At 41.1% G+C, this 20036-nt stretch overlaps 1 protein-coding gene across 1 annotated transcript in view; it reads right to left on the bottom strand.

Annotated features, from left to right (window-relative positions):
- Nucleotides 1-1006: 1006 nt before the first annotated feature.
- Nucleotides 1007-20036, bottom strand: part of NCEH1 (neutral cholesterol ester hydrolase 1) — a 57430-nt gene continuing 38400 nt past the window's right edge. The window contains exons 2-5 of the mRNA XM_033130645.1: nt 17850-18078; nt 15896-15965; nt 5288-5459; nt 1007-2351 (exon numbers count right to left, since the gene is read on the bottom strand). Coding sequence (XP_032986536.1) covers nt 1734-2351; nt 5288-5459; nt 15896-15965; nt 17850-18078 — 1089 coding nt within the window. The 3' untranslated portion in view covers nt 1007-1733. The remainder of the gene's footprint in view (nt 2352-5287; nt 5460-15895; nt 15966-17849; nt 18079-20036) is intronic.

The following is a 20036-nucleotide window of genomic DNA, read 5'->3' as shown; positions in this document are numbered from 1 at the left end:
TGTTGCACATAAAATGCTCCTAGCTTATATAATAAATGTAAAATAACCATGCACATTTTCATTTCTTATTCCATTGCCGGAAGCGAGACATGCCCATCTTTCAAATGAGCAAAAGGTAGTACTTTCTCCCCACTGATAAATGTGTTGTATCATGACATGGCTGGACTGCTGCCTTCTGCAGTCCCTGGAAATAGCATGGACTGGGGGAGAAGTAAGAGTGGCAGGAAGGAGAGCAGAGGTCAACCCAGGTCAGAATTAGTTTCTTGTTAGGCCAAAGATGTTCCCACTGGCAGTGAAGGCTTTCCATCAAGTCCAACGTGGGCTACTGGGACTTCTAGACTTGGTGGAAGGAGATCATGAGGGTGTAGGCACCGGATGCCAATGTACGAGTTGCCCTTTACCCAGAAGAATATATTCCTGGGACCGTACAGAGCAGAAATGACCAGTGTGTGTCTTGCCTAAGCTATAAATGATAAACTTAGGTGACTTTACCTGCTGCAGTCAGAGTTTCTAATTATCTTAGTTTGTATAAGCATATGAACATCAAAATATTTAGGCCCAATGTATAGTAGTATTAATAGCTATTTTACCTTTTCCCCATAAAATTACATGTGCGTATAACTCTAAGGTAGTTTTTGAAACCCTTAGATAGTTTTATTATTTTTAATATTCTTTACAGAACTTATCCTGAAAAATCTTAAGTCTAGTTACATATATTAACATTAAATAACTTTAAAAAATAAACAATACATTATATATACCAAAATAGCCCCATTTTAAAGCCACGTGAGAAATTTGAATTTTCAAGAATAAAACTAGACCCTCCACAGGTATTTTTCATAATTTTAAACTAATAACTTCTTTCCTGACTACGCCAAATATTTACACACTGCTCTTGGTAATTTATGTCAGAACTATGCGTTATGAAAACAATAGGTTGGTTCATTTGCCTGTCTTTACTTGTTCTATAATGGAAAATTGATTCTAAATTTAAATAAATTTGGTCCCAAAAGTTCTCCCCCAAGGAGACAGTATAACCAAAACTCGATGTACAGATATCCAGTGCATGCAACCTTATGTTTTCTAATAAGGGTGGTAGAAGGTAACTTTCAAGTATCATCATAATCCAACTGGACTTACAGACAGCTATCTCATAAACTTAACACTCTAAAGGAAGAAAGTCATTTGAGAAACTTGTCCTTGCTAGAACACCTTTGCCGAAATTCCCATAGGAAACAAAACCATCCATCCACAAAGGACAGAGAGCACTGGGTACCCAGTTCTGAACCTAAAGTGCACCCATTTAACTGAACAGTCCTCAGAACTCAAAGTAAACTCTGGCAAGTTGAAGAAGAGCCCACATTTTCTCAACTCATTAAAGGTCACTATATTACCCACAGCTGGAAGAATTTCTTCTACAAAGAAGCACTTGACAGCAGGACCCACAGCTATTTCTGGCTCCTAGTCCTGCTTCCTGCAGTGGTGGGTATTTGTAGTAGTTTGGCTAAAACAAGAATAGAGAGACTGGCCCCACTTTGAGAACCAGATTTAGATGTTTTTGCACTTACGTTAGTCAAATGTATTTAAAAAATTAAATTAGCACACAGCAGGGAATAGAGGTTCCATAACTCACGAGTAATGAGGGGGAAATTAGTCGACTAAAAAGTGCATGTCTTTCCCAAGCAGGTACAGGAGGTCAAGAGGGGCACAAGCATTCCAGAAATTTTACTCCTTTACAGGTTTTGATCCAGCCACTTGATGTAACTATTCCTAGTCCGGAGTCCCACTGAGAAGTTGGTGGGCCAGCTGGTGAAAATCATGCACCCGTGGAAGCCATCCTCAAAATGGTCGAGGGTCACCTTCACACCTGCACTCTCCAAACGCTTTGCATACATGATCCCATCGTCTCTTAGGACGTCGTGCTCACACGTCAGAATATAGGTCTTGGGGAGGTGCTGCAGGACTTCCTGGTCTGCGATGAGTGGGGCAGAACGGGCATCCAGCAGCTGAGGGATCTCCCGGATGATCCTGGCATTGCCGGTGGTCTGCATGACAGGCTTGTAGTTCTTGGTGATGGATGTGGGCAAGAGGGACGTCCAGTTTAGACGGGCCCTGAGGGCAGCAGCCTCTTCCACATCAAGGGAAGTGTGGTTGTTGACTATCATTGCCTGGATAAAGTCATGGTTGCCTTTGAAGTAGTCTATCCAGTACTTTACCATCACGTAACGGGGCACGATTGGGATGTTGACATTTTGCTGATAGGAGGGTGTGTTAAAATCTAAGGCTTGAAGAACAGGATAAATTAAAGCTTGCACTTTGAGCTTGTTTTTCAGGCTGGCATCTTGACTAAACTGGAGGAGAAGAAGCAAACACATTATTTCATTTTGCATGGCTCCTTTTATAGAAACCACACCTTAAAAAGTAGCTTAATGCATTACTTTCAATCAATCAAAGGGATACAGTTATTACATTTCTACCAGGCATGGTATTAAGTAAAGCAGTTTAAAAAATAAATAGTTCCCCATTACCACCACCACCACAACCATAACAAGCTGCTGCATATTTACTAAGAAAGGTATGATGTGGGCCCCTCATACTTGTGGCTGAACACTTCAGTGGTGCATGATCTCTTAGGTCTTTAAACCCTCTCTAGCACTTTACTTGTACCTATCGTTTGGCATTTAGCACACCTTGTTGGGCATTATGGATGGACAATGTGTGAATCTTATTTAGTTTTGTATTCCATGCAATGCTCCAAAAAGGCAATGGTCTCCTGGAGAGAGAAAAAGTAGTCTGACTCTTCCAAAGGATACGGGTGGGAAATGCTAAATTAATAGATGATGGGACTCCAGAGTGTTTTAGAAGGACCTCCGGGTATCTCCTCTGATGAGCACTTGGTCTTCATGCTTGGTGAGAGAGTGAGAATGTAAATAGTGCCGGCAAGTGCCTTCCGTTCTACTAAATGAACATGTACACAGAGTGAAGTCGCTATGAGGAGAGGAATGGACCCCCTAACTCAGCAGCTCTCAGTCCCCCCAGGCCTCCGTAAAATGTGAATACATTGCCTCATTTTGTAATTCTAGTGTCTAAAATGACATATTTTTCATGTAACACCTAAAAGACAACTAACCAGCTCGCTGTAGGCAACTAAACAATCTTTAAGGCAACGTTAGCCACACAATTCTGTTCCATAGCAGCCTTTAGAACCTCTCCCCCAGGGAAGATATAACTGCTCTGTAAAAGCAACAGGAGGTGATCAGTACACAGTACTATTAATATGTGCCAAGAATTGTATATAGATCATCTCACTAAGTCCTGGCAACAGCCCTGCAATCAATCAGATGACATTATCTTCCCTGAGTCTCAGAGAGATTAAGGGACTTGTTCAAAGCCCTATAGGTCTGAAAGGGAGGGGGGTTGGCGGGCTGGATTCCATCTTAGTTCTGTCTGGTTTTAAAGCCTGTGATTTTTCTCCCCATGGCATCAGGACTTGCTTCTCACTGTATTTGGACACGTGAATAGCAAACCTGCCATTGCCAAGTGGAGAACCAAGTTGTTTAATTATAGCAAAGGGGAAGGAACCAAAGGTACACCACCAATAAAAGAAGCAGATGCTACTTGAGAATACCAAAAGAAATTTGGAGGTGAAAAGACAGAGATGCTATTCTTAAGTTATTTGACATGTTAAACAAAAAACTTTGCAGCCAAAAGCTTTCCTGAAAAGAAAGGCTTACGGAGACATATACTAGCCAGAAAAGAACCTGGGCATGCAGGCTGACCCACCAACAGTAGGGCGAGATGGAGAAGAGGGATGTCCGCTGGCCTGGAGCTGACAGGCTTCTTTTATACAATGGGTTTGAGGAAGAAAGATGTAAGTTGTTTTGAAACGATTTACATTGGCTATAGATAAGGAGGGGGCAGGAAGAGGAAAAGCCAGGGAAGTTCTAGGATAGATGCAGAGTCCGTAAGGAAGAAGTATTTCTTATTTCTGTTAGGTAGAAGTTAGAAAATGGAGGAGGAGGAAGAGGGATGGCAGTGAGGGGTCCATAGTGCCTACAGAAAAAGCTTATAACTAGCTTTGATTAACTGCCTTCAGCCACGCATCTGTTTTTACAACATGATAAGAGGTGGTCAGGAGCAAGATAAGGATCTCAGAACTCCACCCATCTTAGGAGGTCACACTCTCCCGTGGAAGAGCATGCACCACCTTTTCCTGCCATATCAACATGTCACTCCCTCACCCCACCCAGCAAACTATAAGTCTTCAGGACAAGGGGCCAGAAAACTATGCCTCTCTCTCCCTCCTCTGCTAGGCCCGTTCTCTCCCTGAGAATGTATCACTAACAAACACTAACAAACACTTGCACGCTCATCAGTTTGCTGATCTTTCATTCTTCACTGCATTGGTAAAAAGAACCGAGCCTCCCACAACCCTTCTGGATTGGCTGTGGGCAGCAGTCTGGAAAGTTCATGCGTAATAAGCAGGATGCAGTGGTGTCTGGTGGTTGGTTATTATATTTTTTTAGCTAGCCACCTCGAATTTGATTCAAAGCTTTAACACACGTTCAGGAATGTGAGCAGGTTTTTGTTCGTGTCGGCTGAAGGCTCTGTGGTGAACTGATTAACCTCTTACCTCTTCTTTCCACCCTCTGGCCTGCCGTAATTTAATTTATGACATCTCAGAGTTTTTCTCTCATCAACTCCATAAGAGGAAGAAAATGTATACTTATCTTTGAGTTTATACAGCTGCCCCAAAGTTTGTTTTCAAAGAATTTAACCAGGTAAAGCTCAGATTAACTTGTATTATTACATTTAAAGTGGCTGAACCATTTAATATTTTCTTTGATAGTAAAAGCAAACAAACAAACAAAAACATGGGGAAACACTTTTTAATTTTTTAATCTGGCTCAAAGTTCTAAGGAAACAGCCTTAGCAATTAGAATTTAAGCAAAACTACCCTGTTTTGGAAGTCCAGCATGAAAAAGGAGCAGGGATACTTATTTTCCACACAATTCTACGGGAGCCCTCTAAAATGTTAGCCCTCTTCTCGCTTAGATTGTACTCAGGGCCTTTACAAGGACTCAGAGATGACACTTCTGTCAGTGACCCCTCTTCCTACTTCAAAACAATCTCTGAGAGCTCTCCAGGTTCAGGCATCTGAATAACCTGGCCACCTAGTGACCAGAACACCTGGCTAAGCCTTTGCCAGGTGTAGCGGAGAGTGTGTCGGTCTTTTGGACATTATCATGCACCTCCCTACCATCAGTCCCTCAGAGCAGTCTGTTACCTGTTGGCTCAGGGCAGCAGCCAAATTCCCACCAGCACTGTCACCAGAAATGCCAACTCTGCCAGGGTCAACCGAATACTTCTGTAAGACTTCTGGCTGCAGGAAGTACTTCGTGGCACGTTCAACATCGTGAATTTGAGCAGGAAAATAAACGTTGGGAACTAGCCGGTATCTGTGAAGACAACATTTGTATTCATTGAAGGACTTCACCAAGTCTTCACAGGCCATTTAAAGTTTAAGGAGAAACTGACGATGCCAGAAATAAACAGGCAAGGAATTAAAATAAACCACTGATTTACTTGCAAATCAAATACTTATCAAAACTTCAAAGTAAAAGGCAGGTGTCAATTATTAAGATCTGGATAGGACCACAGTAGATCTGGAATATTATTTCTGGAAGTCAGCGTTCCATTCACAATATATCTGGGTTAGAAGGGGACTCGGCAGAAACGACCACTTCATTGGTCTCATGTTTAATGAGTCCATATGGTATTCTTTATGACTTACTTGGTAAATACAGTAACTGTATACTCTGAAGAGGTCATGCCAACCTGACATTAAACCCAAGAATGCATTCACTCCCTGGAAGGCTGGAACTACAATGCCAGTTGTCAACCAGTAAAAAGGAAGCCAAGTCTGCCAAGATGGCACAGGGCAGGCCCTTTGAGACAGCTCTGGAGCTTCTCCTACTGCCCCCACTTTGCAAGATCAGAGTCCCTTTGGGACCCTACTCTGTATATTTAGTAGAATTCATATTCCCTCAAGAATCCCAAAGAACCCTGGTTTTGTCAAATGCCCCATTCCTAATAGCTCCTTACAAATCCATATTTTGGTAGTGCCAGCTTGGAGAGCCCTCTCACTCTCCACCTTCCTGTCTTGCTTATTGCTTCTCAGTCATCCTTTAAGCCTTACTCGAGGGTTTGGCCTCCTCCAGGCAGCTTTCCTTGACTATAACTCCACTTGCTTCTGGGGCTGGCCTAGCTGCCATTTCTTGCTACTTCTGCGTGCTGGGTTAGTTCCGCCATATTTAGGCCAGGAGCAGAAACCTCATTTTCAAAACCATCTTATCTTCATCTTGTCTTGCTTCATCTCCTAGGGGCCTGTGATGAGGGGCCTGGGTATTGGAAGGCGACCTGGGGCCAAGGTGTGGAGCTGGAGGGCTTGGTCATGCCCTGAAACGCTTTGTCAGCAAAACCCCCCTGAAGGGGGAACAGCCACGTTTACCCCCTCCTACAAAACTTCATACCCCTCTTTGCTCAGGGAGCTTATGATCTTTTCCCTCTGCTCTAGCCTGACCTCTCGCAGCTCAAACACACCAAATCAATTCGAATAGACCAGTCTTGCTCTCCCGCAACTCATTCGTCTGGCCGTGGCTAATAGGGTTATATTACTGTTCTTATTGTCTCATTTTAAAATGATTCCTTTATGTATTTCCTCTAAAGAGCATGTTCTCTGATGTCAGGGACTGTTTTATTCATCATTGTGTTTCCAGTAGCTATCAAAGTGGCCAGGTCCATAACCATCATCCAGGCAGTAAACCTTTTGATTATTAATATACCTTCATTTTGCAAATGACGAAACTGAGGCACAGAAATGTGACTTGATTTGTAAAATAAGTCTAAAACAGATGAAAACAAGGTAGGATAGAAACTAATTACTTAATTAAAGCCTAATAATAGTTAAGAACTCCGGGCTTTGGATTTCCATTTTATAATTAGCATACTTAGCATCAGAAACTAATTTTTTCTAAGGTACTCTATATAAGGCCATTTATTTCTCCTATCTAAAAATCCAGCTAGTTAATTAAATACCTTGGCATTCAGTGCAATTATAATCAAATGTACAAATATTTGTCAAATACTTTGATAAGCAATAAATGTAGATTTGGTCATTCAGGAATTACTATAATACATCTAAAAACTAAATGCAATACAAAATTCCCTTAGTGGTTGTCTTAGAACAGATGAAACAAGTTTTCTAATTTCTTTCTTATTTTTCCATCTGTAGTGATCAATTAATCATCCAAAATGTTTTTTCTCCAGTTGATTTTCACTGTCTAAAAGCCGCTGCTATAGTATTCCATTCTTAACAATGGGTGAAAGGAGTAGGATTACACCATTTTGTCCACTAGGGGGAGAAATCTCACATGATTCTATTTACCCCCCATTCTGGGACTAAGTCTCAATTTTTTAACTTCAGTATTACCAAACTGAATTCTTAATTCTTTCAATTAAATAAAATACAACTGCACTTTATGACTCACGTTGTAAAAATAAAGGCTATTTTGTTTCGGCAAGATTCCATATATCATGATAAACTGTTTTCCTGGTGGCCTAGGAGGTCAAAATATTAATACATTCTACTTAATCACACATGAATTAAATTTTGAGATGTTGTTTCACAAAAGGTCTTAGTGACTTTGACTAAAAAGAAATTGGTAATCTAAAAAACATGCTACTCCCTCAAATCTTATCGGTCAATTATAACTGGCTAAGATAACAGAGTAAATATGCTTACTTAACAACAAACAGGTTATGATGCAAGAGTCTTCCTGGTGCCCTTAAAGATCTACTTCCCCACCCCTCCCCTTGCATTTGTTCAAGCTGGAAACATTCTCGAGCTTTATTCAATAAGAAGGGACACTGTTTTCACAGACTGGAGAATAAAGTGAAACTGGATATTTCTGAGGTCACCTAGTGTAAGGTGAGCCTGCAAAGGAGCTTGAAATTGACCTGAGGAGTATAACAAAAGTTCCATAATATCTTCATAGACACAGAAAACTGAGGATCAGGAGGAAATTTATGAGAGGTATACCCAAAGAAAGCATGCGTAAATATAGTTATCTACTGCTTTTGTTCAAAGCTATGTTCCTGCAAAGTACTGAAAGAGATCCTGCCTTTTTTCAACTTTACAATTGTAGCTCTTGAATAAAAGAACTTGATGAATTCATGGCAAACACAGTCTCCAATTCTCCAACTCGTTGCATGGATAATGACTCTCCAATGCCAGCTTTTGCCTGTCTATTACTGTGCATAGACAGGCAACAAAATTTAGTGTACAAAATTTTAATGTACAAAAATTACACTAAATTTTTAGAAGAACAAAATTTAGTGTAGATTCAGGAATGAGGTTAAATCAATTTAATAAATCTATACACTCTATAAAAATTATCTTATTCCTGCTAGGTGAGGCACCTCACCAAGTGCTCTACAGCTGTGTTTTCACTCACATCTCAAAGCAAATCTGTGGGTTTAAGGATGAAAACAGGAGGCTCAGGGAGGGAGTGTAACTGGTCTACCACAACTAATGAGTGGCAAAGCTGTGATCTGAATTCACAATGACTGTGAAACCCACATGTACCTCCCCTTTTAAAATATTCTCCTTCTTCAAAACTCACAGCCTTTTAAATTTGTGCATATGTGTTCTCCTTACCTCACCAAAGCGGTAAGATCTCAAAACTGCAGATTTCTGGCATCCGAGAACGTCTCTCATGATTTCAATGGTTTTACAATATTCTCAAAACAAGCCACCGAGTACAGTGCCTGGGCACATGGTGCATGTTGTGAATGAGAAAGGGGTGCTGTAATAATAAATCATACATTCCTAACTGAGCAGGTCTTGGTGGGTAGTCATGTCCCAGGCATGTAACATCTTTAGTGAAAGGTTTTTAAGCAAGCCCTGTACATTGTTCTTGTGCATTTAGGCTAACACACCTTTGAAATGCCAGAAGTAATACTCTTCAAAGGTGTAACAAGCCTCAAGAGAGCACATAATCTTGTTAACTATCCTGTAACCCAACCGGACCCACCCTTGCTTTCTCTGAGCTCCATGCAATCTTTTGTAAGTTCCCTCCTTAATTCCAAATGCACAAAAGAAACTGCAATCTGTCACTCTGGGCATTTGAGAGCTGCTTCTTGGCAACTGTCATCCGTTTTGGCTCAAATAAATTCTTATAAAAATTCTTCTACAGGTTTAGACATTTCTTAGGTTGATGATCTTTAATAACATACTTTTCTTTCCACCAAACAAAATTGTAAATATTTATTTTATACCTTTTACATATAAAATGTATGTCATATAACACTATCTGCATTGAGAAAAGTAATAAGCCATATGGCATTAAAAACATAAAAAAAAGAATTGTTCCTAACCCACCTACTCTTCAGGCACACCTCCAACGAATCCACTTCCTGTATCTATGCATAGCCCAGAGTTTCTCAACTCTGCGCACACTGTAGGATAATCCTGGGTGCTTTAAAACAACACTGACATTTGAGCCCCTCTACAAAACATTCCAATTCATTTCATCTTGACATGAGCCCCACATGTCTCTATTTAAAGAAAAATTCCCCCAAGTAATTCTAATCTGCAGCCAAGTTTCAAAAATATTACTGAGTCCAGCTACATTGTCATTCTTTTCTAAACATATATCCCTGTTCCCGTACCGAATATATTGGTCCCTCTCCTCATCCTCTATATCCTTCCCCCAGCAACTGCTCATCAAATGTTCCTATCCTTTAAGTCCCATTTCAAATGCCACTTCTTCCATGAAACCTTCTGAAAGCCCAGGCAAAAGAAACTCTCCTTCCCTGCAACCCTCAAAGTCTTTCTGACAATAGGTCATAACACACACACCTCAACTTCCTCTAGAAGTGGACGGAAAGTCCCAATTCTGTACTCCCTGCAATAAGCAGCAGCATGTCTCTGATCTGTTACTTTATTAGCTGCTTTATTAACAGTGACCAGAGCGATGGAGCAATGCTTGGAAAGACTGACAAACTGCTCCTTAAGTCACAGGCAGGTACTGTATGCAGCCCGGAGTTGAGAGGAAATGTGAGTTGTTCCAAGTCTGTGGAAGTCAAAGCTCTGCATGTCACTAGTGATATTGTAAAGGACATTCTCCCTCAAAATAACCTAACCTGGAAACACTGTGTACAATCTTCTGCTGTGGAGAAGGACACTGAGTTCTCTCCACGCAGTGCCAGTTAGGTGAAACGTACATGTGATATTCTGGAATGAAAGTATACTCTTGTTAGATGCAGCAGGAATGAGATAAAATCTCATCCCCTTCTTTTTTTTCCTTTCCACCATCTCCCAAAAGGAGCATACTACATTCACCCTGAGAATACAAAAAGGTTAATATTCTCCTCAGTCAGAGAGAACTCATATCTTCAGTAGCGGTTATCTTCAACAAATCGATAGTTACATTCACGTAGTGCTCTCTGTCCGTGGGAGACATCTCCAGGGGAGGAATCTACTTATTCCTCTAACAGCTAGATGCTTCATTTCCATTAAAAGAACGTATAGAAAAACTGCACAAAAATGGAAGGATTGTGAATGGAGGGTTGTTTCTCTTTTTGTTCTTAAACTGCGGTTTGTGCATACAGGTTGAGGAATCGTCTTCCTTTCTTGTTCTGCTCTCAAGATTGGCCCCTTGAGGTAGCTTTGAATACCAGACCTTCAGCAAGGGAGAGCTGACATTAGCAAGGGCTTGGCTAACTGAGTAAGAATAACATTCAAAAGAACTGACATGTCAGGATGCTTCACCAAAATCCTATGTGATTGAGCCTAGAATTGTGGGGCCGTCCAAGGATGGGATTCTCTGACTCTGTTCACCATTTAAGACTCTGTATCTCAACTAACTCCGGGTGGTGAACACACAGTGGGATTTATAGATGATGTAATACAGAATTGTACACCTGAAATCTATGTAATTTTATTAACAATTGTCACCCCAATAAATTAAAAAAAAAAAAAAAAAGACTGTATCTCCATACACAGCAGGGAGGTCCCTGACTCTGTTTATCTAAACTGCCTCCTCCCATTCAGATGGGAACCCCGCCTCTAACCTCAAGGGTAAATAGAGAGCCAGAGCACTCTCCCAGGTGGCTACCGAAGTCCAAGGAGGCTTGGTGCCCTGTCCTTCTGGCCTCCTTTCTCCGTGTCATTTCAGAAGCTAAACATAGCTCGGTAGCGTTCAGGCGTGGGTGGAACTAGGCTTCACAACCTCCCCCTAAGTTACGGTCATAGGTGTTCTGTTACTGCAGCACAGGCTTTTTGTAAAGCTCCAGTCTTCCGCCCAGAAATTCTAAAAGACCTAAAGCGCAAGAGAGAAACCAGTGGATTTTTGTTAGTAGAAACTGGAACCAATAAGACATTCGTTAAACATGTCGAAAAAGGAGATTCATTAAGTTAATGAGAGTGAAGAAAATAAAACAACCTACTTCTCAAGAGAAGCCACAATATTCTCTTCCTGTAGTACTGAATTATTTGTGATACTGGCCTTTCTTTGGCTTTGCTAAGGTTGGCCTGGACTGAAAAAAGGAAAGTTTTGAGCAGATCTTCCCTTTCATATAGGGGAACCCTTAGGAATTTGGTCTGCTCACCTTCCAGGGCTGCCCAGGTTGGAGGGATGTGTGAGGATGTCTCTGCTCAGGACTGAGGCAGGTAAAGGAGCAGAGGGAAAGTCACAGCTAGGTCACTGTCACTCCGTGTTTTTCAGAGTCTCTTATTTGTACAACTATTTATCAAGATGTGTGTTGTATGGTGCGCCTAAAAGCACTGTGATTTTTCAGCTTGTACTCATCTAATTTTGTGGAAGGGAAAAAAGAAAATAAAAACAAAACCAGAGGCATAAGTGTCCCATTGCTTGTAATTCTTAGTAGCAAACTCAGGTAAGTACTACAGCTTCTCTGTCTACATTAGCAACATTCTGCTTTACAGCCCTGTAAAAAGTTTGAAGTTCCCTGTGCATAGTGCCACCTGACATTTGGTGGAATGGGAATGAATCTCCATCTTCATAAAACGGACAGTTTATGTGTGTAAATACAATTTAATCAAAAGCAAAACACAGCTTGAAAGTTTCCCACATCCAAGAAAGCAACATAAATGCTTTCTAGAACTTATGAAAACTTAGAGAATTAAATAGAATTTAAATAATATTCAACATGCCTACTTTGCTATTATCTTGCAGTTTAGCTTTTAAAAAAGAAGTCAAATCTTCCTTTTCCCTTATGTCTTATGGTTCTAGCTCTGTGTCTTATTACATAAATTACAGGTAAAAAGGTACCAGGCTATAGCTAAACTGCACTGGACTTTATGAAAATAAGTTTATGAATATAAAGTAGGACCTTCGTAGATTATCTAAATGAGGATACAGCTATGTATCACGGGTATAGAGAGATAAATTTCTTTCATTTATTTAACAAATAATTATTAGGCAGTTAATATGTAAAATAGCACCGTGTTGTAGCAGCTACTGAGTAGAAGGCATGGCCTGTTTCTTTTACCCTGAGGCTGCTGGGTCTGACCCCAGGGCCTTGAACCAGTACCAGACACATGCTCTGAGGAGTCCCAGCTCCTGGTGCTTGCTTCACGTGAGGTGATTCCATTACCAGGGCTGCCCTCACCCCTCGCCTCCCAGCTTCCTCAGACAACCTTTCCCGAGGCCACACGCCACACGAAGCCAAGCTGACCCCACTCCCCACTCCTGTGGGGCTCGAGGATGAGGGGTAGCTGTGTCCAGACAGCCTCTCTGCTAGGAGAAGGTGGTATTCCAGCAGAACCAAGAGCCCACCGTCCTCCTGAAGACTTTCAGGATCATCTCTCCTTGTTTCTTAGTTCCATTGGTCGTTGCCAGAAGTCTGTGTCCCTCCACCTGTCTTCTCCCTTGTTTTATCCCCTTAATGCTCTCTGCTTCCTTCCCTTCCTCCCGAACCCTCTCGTTACACCACATGGGACCTGCATGACCAACTCACATTGTCTAACTATGGTCTGCTCATCCTAAGGAGCGCAATTCAAATATCAAACTCCTTAAGACACCTTTTCTGATCCTTCAAACAAGGTAAAATCTTAGCTATTCGGTGCCTCCGTTACTACTTACCCTTCTGTTTTACATCACTTAACATGACTTGTTCAAGGTCTGTTTTCTCACCTAGACTGTAAACTCCTTGTGGGTAGGAATTATGTCTGTCCTACATTGGTATATCACCAGAATTTAACATACTAACTGGCACATAACAGGAATTCAACAGGTATTTATGGAGTAAAATGAAGAGGAAAGAGATGAGCAGTGAGAAGAAATATATTCCTAGGTTAGATCTCTGAACATACTTTCCAAGAGAAACATCATGGTCATTTGATGTTGGCTACGCCTCAACTAGAGCATAAGTTATGTGGCTCTTTGTGAGCCGGCGGATGCACCCTAAGCATCTGAGCTCATTATTTCTGCAAAGAGAAGTGCTGTGAGTTCCTAGCACATGCTGATAAATACTTTTGTAAGTTGGACCTTTCAACCTATGGGTGAGAGTACTAATACTCCAGAATTGTCTAGTACTTTGGGTATCTGAAGCCCTTTTATCTCAATGATTCTCCTGACAACTCTGTAAAATGATTAGCCCAACGGAAGGGATACATATTGACCTAGCGTGCATCTTCTAAGCCTTGTACAAAGGAAAGCAGACATGGTTTCTGTTCCCAGTAGCTCAAGTTCTAGACACACAGGAAGGAGTCCTAGCCCCTTTTTGCACATGCAGGTAAATGACTTGCCGGAGGTCACACCGTCATAAGTTAGGGCACTTGCCTGCTGCTGTGAGGTCTCCTAGTTGATAAACTTCTGGAGGCTACATTGTATCCATGAGGCACAATGGAAAGTTAAGATAAAAACAGTGCTATGTTTTAGTTCTTTTTAAAAGTCTTAAAAACATCTCATCCATCCTTGTGTATTTTATGATAAGTCTAAGAATACCTGTTTCACTTGAGATGGATGCTGACAGAGGGAGAAGGGCTTGCAGAAAGAGCTTCGCAAGTTGCCAGATGCTTATATTGAAGCCCTGGAGGGTAAGGCCTGTGTGGAGAAGACTCATGGCACCAAGTAAAGTAGGCCCAACTCCCCTCCTTTCCACAGGCCTTTGAGGAGCTGGAGCTACGCAGGAAACCACTGAAGGGGCCCTGAGCCTGGTGCCCCAGCACCGAGCCGTGGAGCCTTGCTCCATATAATGGGGCTCAGTTGCTTAAACAGCCCCTGCTTTCCTCTGGTTAACTGCCCAGCCCCAGTGACATAATCATTTACTTGAAGGTTCCTGCATTTCAGAGGGCTCTTGAGTGATCTGGGAGGCCTTCCTGAGAGGAATGGGAGCTGCCCAGAGCTGTCGGCAGCCAGATCCGCTGAGGAAGCAGTCACAACGCACTCTGTGTGACTCTAAAGCTGCTGTTCCCAGGGTCAGAGCTGCCTCAATGACTCAGGAGACCAGCCCTGCTAAGGGACCGCAGAAGATAGGATTCTCTTAGGTCTCAGATCTGGATTGGGGGCAGGGAGAAGAGGAGTCACGAGTGGGAGACCAGCTAGCAGAGGGAGGTAGAGGGAGGGAGAGAGCTGGATAGGCTGGGGGCATGGGGGGCTGCTATAGCTATGAACCTGTCACTCCGCAGAATCAGCTTCCTTCAATACTGGCTTGATACTGGGTCAAAAAATTTTAGGGGCCTCGGGAGTGACGTGACCTGGCTGAATTCCCCACTCCATCAGCGTGACTATCTAGCTATGTGACCTCATGCAGGTTACTTAACTTGTTGGGCTTCAATTTCCTCATCTATGGGGGAAATAACAAAATATTTATCTTGGATGATTTTCATGAGAATTAAGCAAGACTCTCTATTCATTCATGCCACAAGAATTTATAGAATGCCCACTATCTGCCAGCAACGTCTCCAGGCACCATGATCAGCAATGAAAAACAGAGACAAAAGTCCCTAAAATATCTGTCTTCATAATATATGCATTGTCTATTTCCACCCAGTACAATAAATACACAATAAGTGGAACATATGGTCTGTCAAATGTTGACGACAATTTTGGAGGAAAATAAAGCAGAGGAGAAGGGGGTTGCAGTTTTAAATAGTGGTGTCAGGAAATGCCTTGCTGCAAGGAGGATATTTGAACAAAGGTGTGAAAGACGAGAGACAATGCAACAAGCACTCGCGCACAATGTCTGCCACAGAATAGGGACCGTGGTTTTTGTATTCTTTCTATCGCTACAATTGTTTTTAAGTATCAATCACATTCTTCTTACTTTCTCGAAAAGACGGCTTCTCGAAAAGACGGCTAATACAGAATTAGTAGAAACAACTCAAAACATTGATATTCATACTAGTACTAATGGGGACAGTAATAACTCCATCAACTGAGATTTGTTGAACACATTACTATATTTACAAGGTCTGAGTTACAGAACCTGACTCCAGGAGAATAATTTTTCCAATTCTTGGTTGTAGGAGAGATTTTCTTAAAGTGCTGCTTGGTTTTAAAAAAAAAAGCCGTAATCAAATGTATGTGCTAAAGATAACTGATTGTATATTGCTCTCAATTTCAGTTACTTCCTTTTCCAGAAGTTTCCAAAACCAAACTCAAAAGATAATCTGAGGCATTCTAACGCTAGTTCAAGACATTCTAAGTTATGTCAGAAATCATTTTGGGTAACCTGGGGAAAATCACCTACCCTTTCTGGATCTTTATTTTATACTTTATTTTATGACTTGTAAAATAAAGAGCCTAGATGGTTATCTAGGATTCATTTTTAAACATTTTTTTTATGACTAATGTTCATTACTTACTCAATGGAGACAATGACAGCGTTCAATTCTTCAGCCATTGCTGTACACAGCTCATCATAATATTTGATTTCTACAAGAAACAAAGGGATAGCACTGTTAAACAAGTTATTTCATACTGTCCATTCTTAAATTCTGTTAATGGTGGATCGCTTTTAGACTTGGACATAAGTTATTAATAATAAAAATAATAAAAAGCAAATGTGAACATATGTCTCATTAACAGAGTTACACGTATAAATGCAACATTTAAATCAGGTTTCTGTTAAAATGCAGTTACTATAAAATAACAGGAAATCCACATTAGATTACCTTTGAACTAACTAAACAGTTATTCCTAATGGACTATATGAAATGCATCAAATTAATTCTGATTTTGTAGCTCTTCAAATGTATGCCTTTCCAAAAATCACAGCAAACAAGCAGTTTCCTCCTTAGAGCCATACAAATTTTCTGTTTTAATTAACACCCTCATTTGCTGCAATTCAGGAAAGTCACCAATTTGAAGAATATGGTGTTTTGCTAAGAAAGAGGATCCAAAAGTTTGCAGTGACACAAGCAATTTTAATATGTAAAAAATTAATCCCTCGGCTATTCTTTCAATAAATTAAGAGAGGATTGTGTCATCAGAAAGTTAAATATTACCTAATTCCTGGGCTTTCCAAGGCAGTCTTAGAGCCAGAAGTTTAATAACTACACAACAGTCTACTTACCTCCCTCAGCCTGAGCTCTTTCTTTGGCAAGAGTGATCAGTCAAAATTATGTCAAAACAGCCAGGTTGACTCTTATAATCTATACCATTCCCAGAATTTACACTTTCTGGCCTCCAGTGTGTCTCACCTGGCAAGTGTCCAATAGTGCAGACTCATTCTTTTCTGGGGCAGGGACTCTATCTTATTCATTTTTATATCCCCATCACCTAGCACACATTACGGTGACTCGAGGTTGTAGCTTGCACACAACTGTTTTTATACTGGAAGTCCCGTACCCCAGGAAACCTCTTGGTTCTAAGCAAACCCACATATTCAATAACCGTCTGTTGAAAACGTGAATGAATCCATGAATACAAGAATAAATGATGAATGTGGAGTTAAATGAAATGGGATTACTAGAAAAAGCAATACTTTTGGCTTTCGCCTCATTAAAAAAAATGTTATTCAAAAACAAACAAACTAGAAAAAGTTGCCATTGTCTTTAAATTTAGGGGATGCCAAAGCTCCGGGATGAAGAAGAGGAAGTAGGTCCACAGTAAGGACAGGCAGAGATAAGGCCTTTACTTCCTCCTTGGCACTTTGCGCACTTTTGCTGGGGGTGCTCCATTTGGCAGCTTGCCAGTTTGAACCTGTTCTGCTCATGAAAATAATGCAAAGCTGAAGAGAATATCCTTGAACTTTTTCCCTTTTCATTGAAAGGTTGTTTCCTTTTAATGGCAGCATACTTTTACATTTTCATCCTTGGTTTCATAAGCAAATGAAATGTTGATGAGTTAACATGAGTATTCAGAAATACTTGTTCTCTTTCATAGAAAGTTGTCTTCAAAACACAAGGTAGCACAAGAGCTACAGATAATCCCCTTGTCTTATGCCCCAATGAAACTGCACCTTGTTTTGGTACAGAAAGCTATTGTTAGCCCTTCACAGGACGTTAGTTGGTCTATGATTTAGGTCACAGGAAGTATTTTCTAAACAGTTTGCCTTAATGAACAAACAAATAACCCAACAAATAGGTAAAAACCTTTATGTAGGGTGTAAGTATATAACCAGGACACCTTTGTGCATGAAAAGGGGACACTGCTAATAATTTTGCTGGGACAATCGGGATACCTAGGACTGTCCAGAAGAAGCAAGTCAAAAGGTCCCCCTCTCCTCATGCAATCGGAAAGTCAAATTCAGTTGCACACACATCTCACCCAGGGCCAACCACAACCCCAAACAACCTGAAGGTGACCAGGACATACTTGCGCTTCCCAGGGCCCAGCCTCCTCCGTGGATATAAACCACACTGCGTTTCAGTGGTTCTTCTGGCTTTGGAGGGCCTTCAAACACTCTGACTTCCACACTGTCAAAATCAGTGTCGGTCACCTTCACCTGGGCAGAGGACCAGGCGCTTTTCTTGCCGAAACACAGGATGATAAAATTCAGTGCGAGCAGATGATGGCTCAGGCCCAGGTAGTGGATCAGGTTACTCTGCAGCGTGAGGGAGGGAAGAATGAGGGGAGCGCCTGTGAACTTTGTCATCACCAGAGCCACACTCACCAACTCTTACTCACTGAGTTCTTGTGAGCAACTGCTACTGCAGTTGAGGACTCCCTGACCACTTCTTTTTTCTCTTTCTTTTTTTTAAATTAACATGTATTGGGGTGACAATGGTTAATAAAGTTAAATAGATTTCAAGTGTACAATTCTGTAATACATCATCTGCATATCACATTGTGTGGTCACCACCCAGAGTCAGGTCTCCTTCCATCACCATATGTTTGATCCCCTTTACCCTCATCTCCCACCCCCCTCCGCCCTTACCCTCCAGTAACCACTAAACTATTGTTTGTGTCTATGAGTTTTTGTTTCTTTGTTTGTCTTGTTCAGTTGTTGCTTTCAGTTTTATATCCCACACATCAGTGAAATCATATGGCTCTTGACTTTTTCTGCCTGACTTGTTTTGCTTAGCATAATAATCTCAAGATCCATCTATTTTGTTGCAAATGGCACTAGTTCATCTTTTCTCATGGTAGAGTAGTATTCCTAACCACTTTTAATACAATAACAACTTGTATTTACCTATTGCTTTTAGAGCTTACAAAATATGTTCATGCATTAGATCCCCTTTGATTTTCACATCAGCTCTGAGAGGGAAACCGAGCAGGTATCATTAGTCCCATCTTGTCTAGAAGGCTTAGAAATTAAATAAACATGCCCATTTAGCCGGATAAGTGGCAGATCTGGGACTGAAACCTCAACCTTGCAAATTCCAGGTTTTAGTCTTTTTTTCCCTTAGATCAGTACATCACAGTTCCAATAACATAGTAGGAGTAGAAGAAGAATACTTTATTTAAATGCAAATAAAAGAAAGGAAAGCTTTATATTTACTGTAAGTATTTTTAAAGTGTATTTAAGCTTATATGTTTAAGTGTGTCTGGTTGTTTTGAGACTAGCAGGAAGGTTGTTTGGGGACTGAGAGGGAAGGAGCACAGTGAACTACACTGCTCCTGACATTTAGAAGCAGACCAACTCAAACATAACTAGGAGCTTTTCAGAAATGTGCAAAGAACATACGGCCTACCATCTCTTCCCCTTTGAGCCCTGAGGGCATTGAACTCAGCATTAAATGTTCACAGAAACTTATTTGGTTGGAGAAAGAGCATAGAGAGAAGAGACCTAAGTCATCCACTCAGGAAAGACCCTGTGGAGTGTAATCCCCTCTTTTCACCTCTTATACAAGCTCTTCCTGTTGAGTACCCATATAAAACTGACCTCCCTGAAGACTTAATGGCTGTGTTTCAAAGCTGGAGATTTGGAAGCAGTCAGGAAGCCAGTGACTAGTCAAACTAAAGAGGCCTAGAAGTGTCAAAGAGTGATTGGAAACTTTACTGGCACAGGTGTCTAAATTTAGATACTGTATCTTCTAGTGGCTCTCAAACCTCAGGCAGGGGAACAGTGGACAGTAAGTGCCCTTCTGTAGAATATGAAACAACAGTGATGATTAGTGAAATATTTAATGCCATCATAAGATCAAGGAAACAATGTTACTAGCAGAAATCAAGACTGTATCAAGTCTGCAATCTACCAAAATACAGCTTTCCAGCAGTGTGCATGAAACACACTGGTACGCCTTGAAGAGGGAATGGTTGTCCTGTTATACAAATCTCCTTAGCCCCTGGGCACCCAAGCTCCTAGTTCTTTTATCCCAGTGTCCCATATAAATACTGTCATTGTGTACATATACCCTGCCGTGAAAAGAGTTGGAAAGCACTGAATTATAAAACCATTAGCCAGCGTTCAAGAAAAACAAACAAACAAAAGGCAAAAATACCTAGAACAGTACCTGGCCCATACTAAGCCTTATACGAGGTGGTTATTTTTATTATTACAGCTCAGGTACATGAAGAAATGTGAGCCCAGGGACAGGTAAGCCAATGTTTCTACCA

This window comes from Rhinolophus ferrumequinum, chromosome 2, assembly GCF_004115265.2.
Source record: "Rhinolophus ferrumequinum isolate MPI-CBG mRhiFer1 chromosome 2, mRhiFer1_v1.p, whole genome shotgun sequence".
NCBI classification, from domain to species: domain Eukaryota; kingdom Metazoa; phylum Chordata; class Mammalia; order Chiroptera; family Rhinolophidae; genus Rhinolophus; species Rhinolophus ferrumequinum.
Note: the sequence above shows the minus strand (reverse complement) of the source record. Positions and strands in the feature narration are given on the sequence as shown.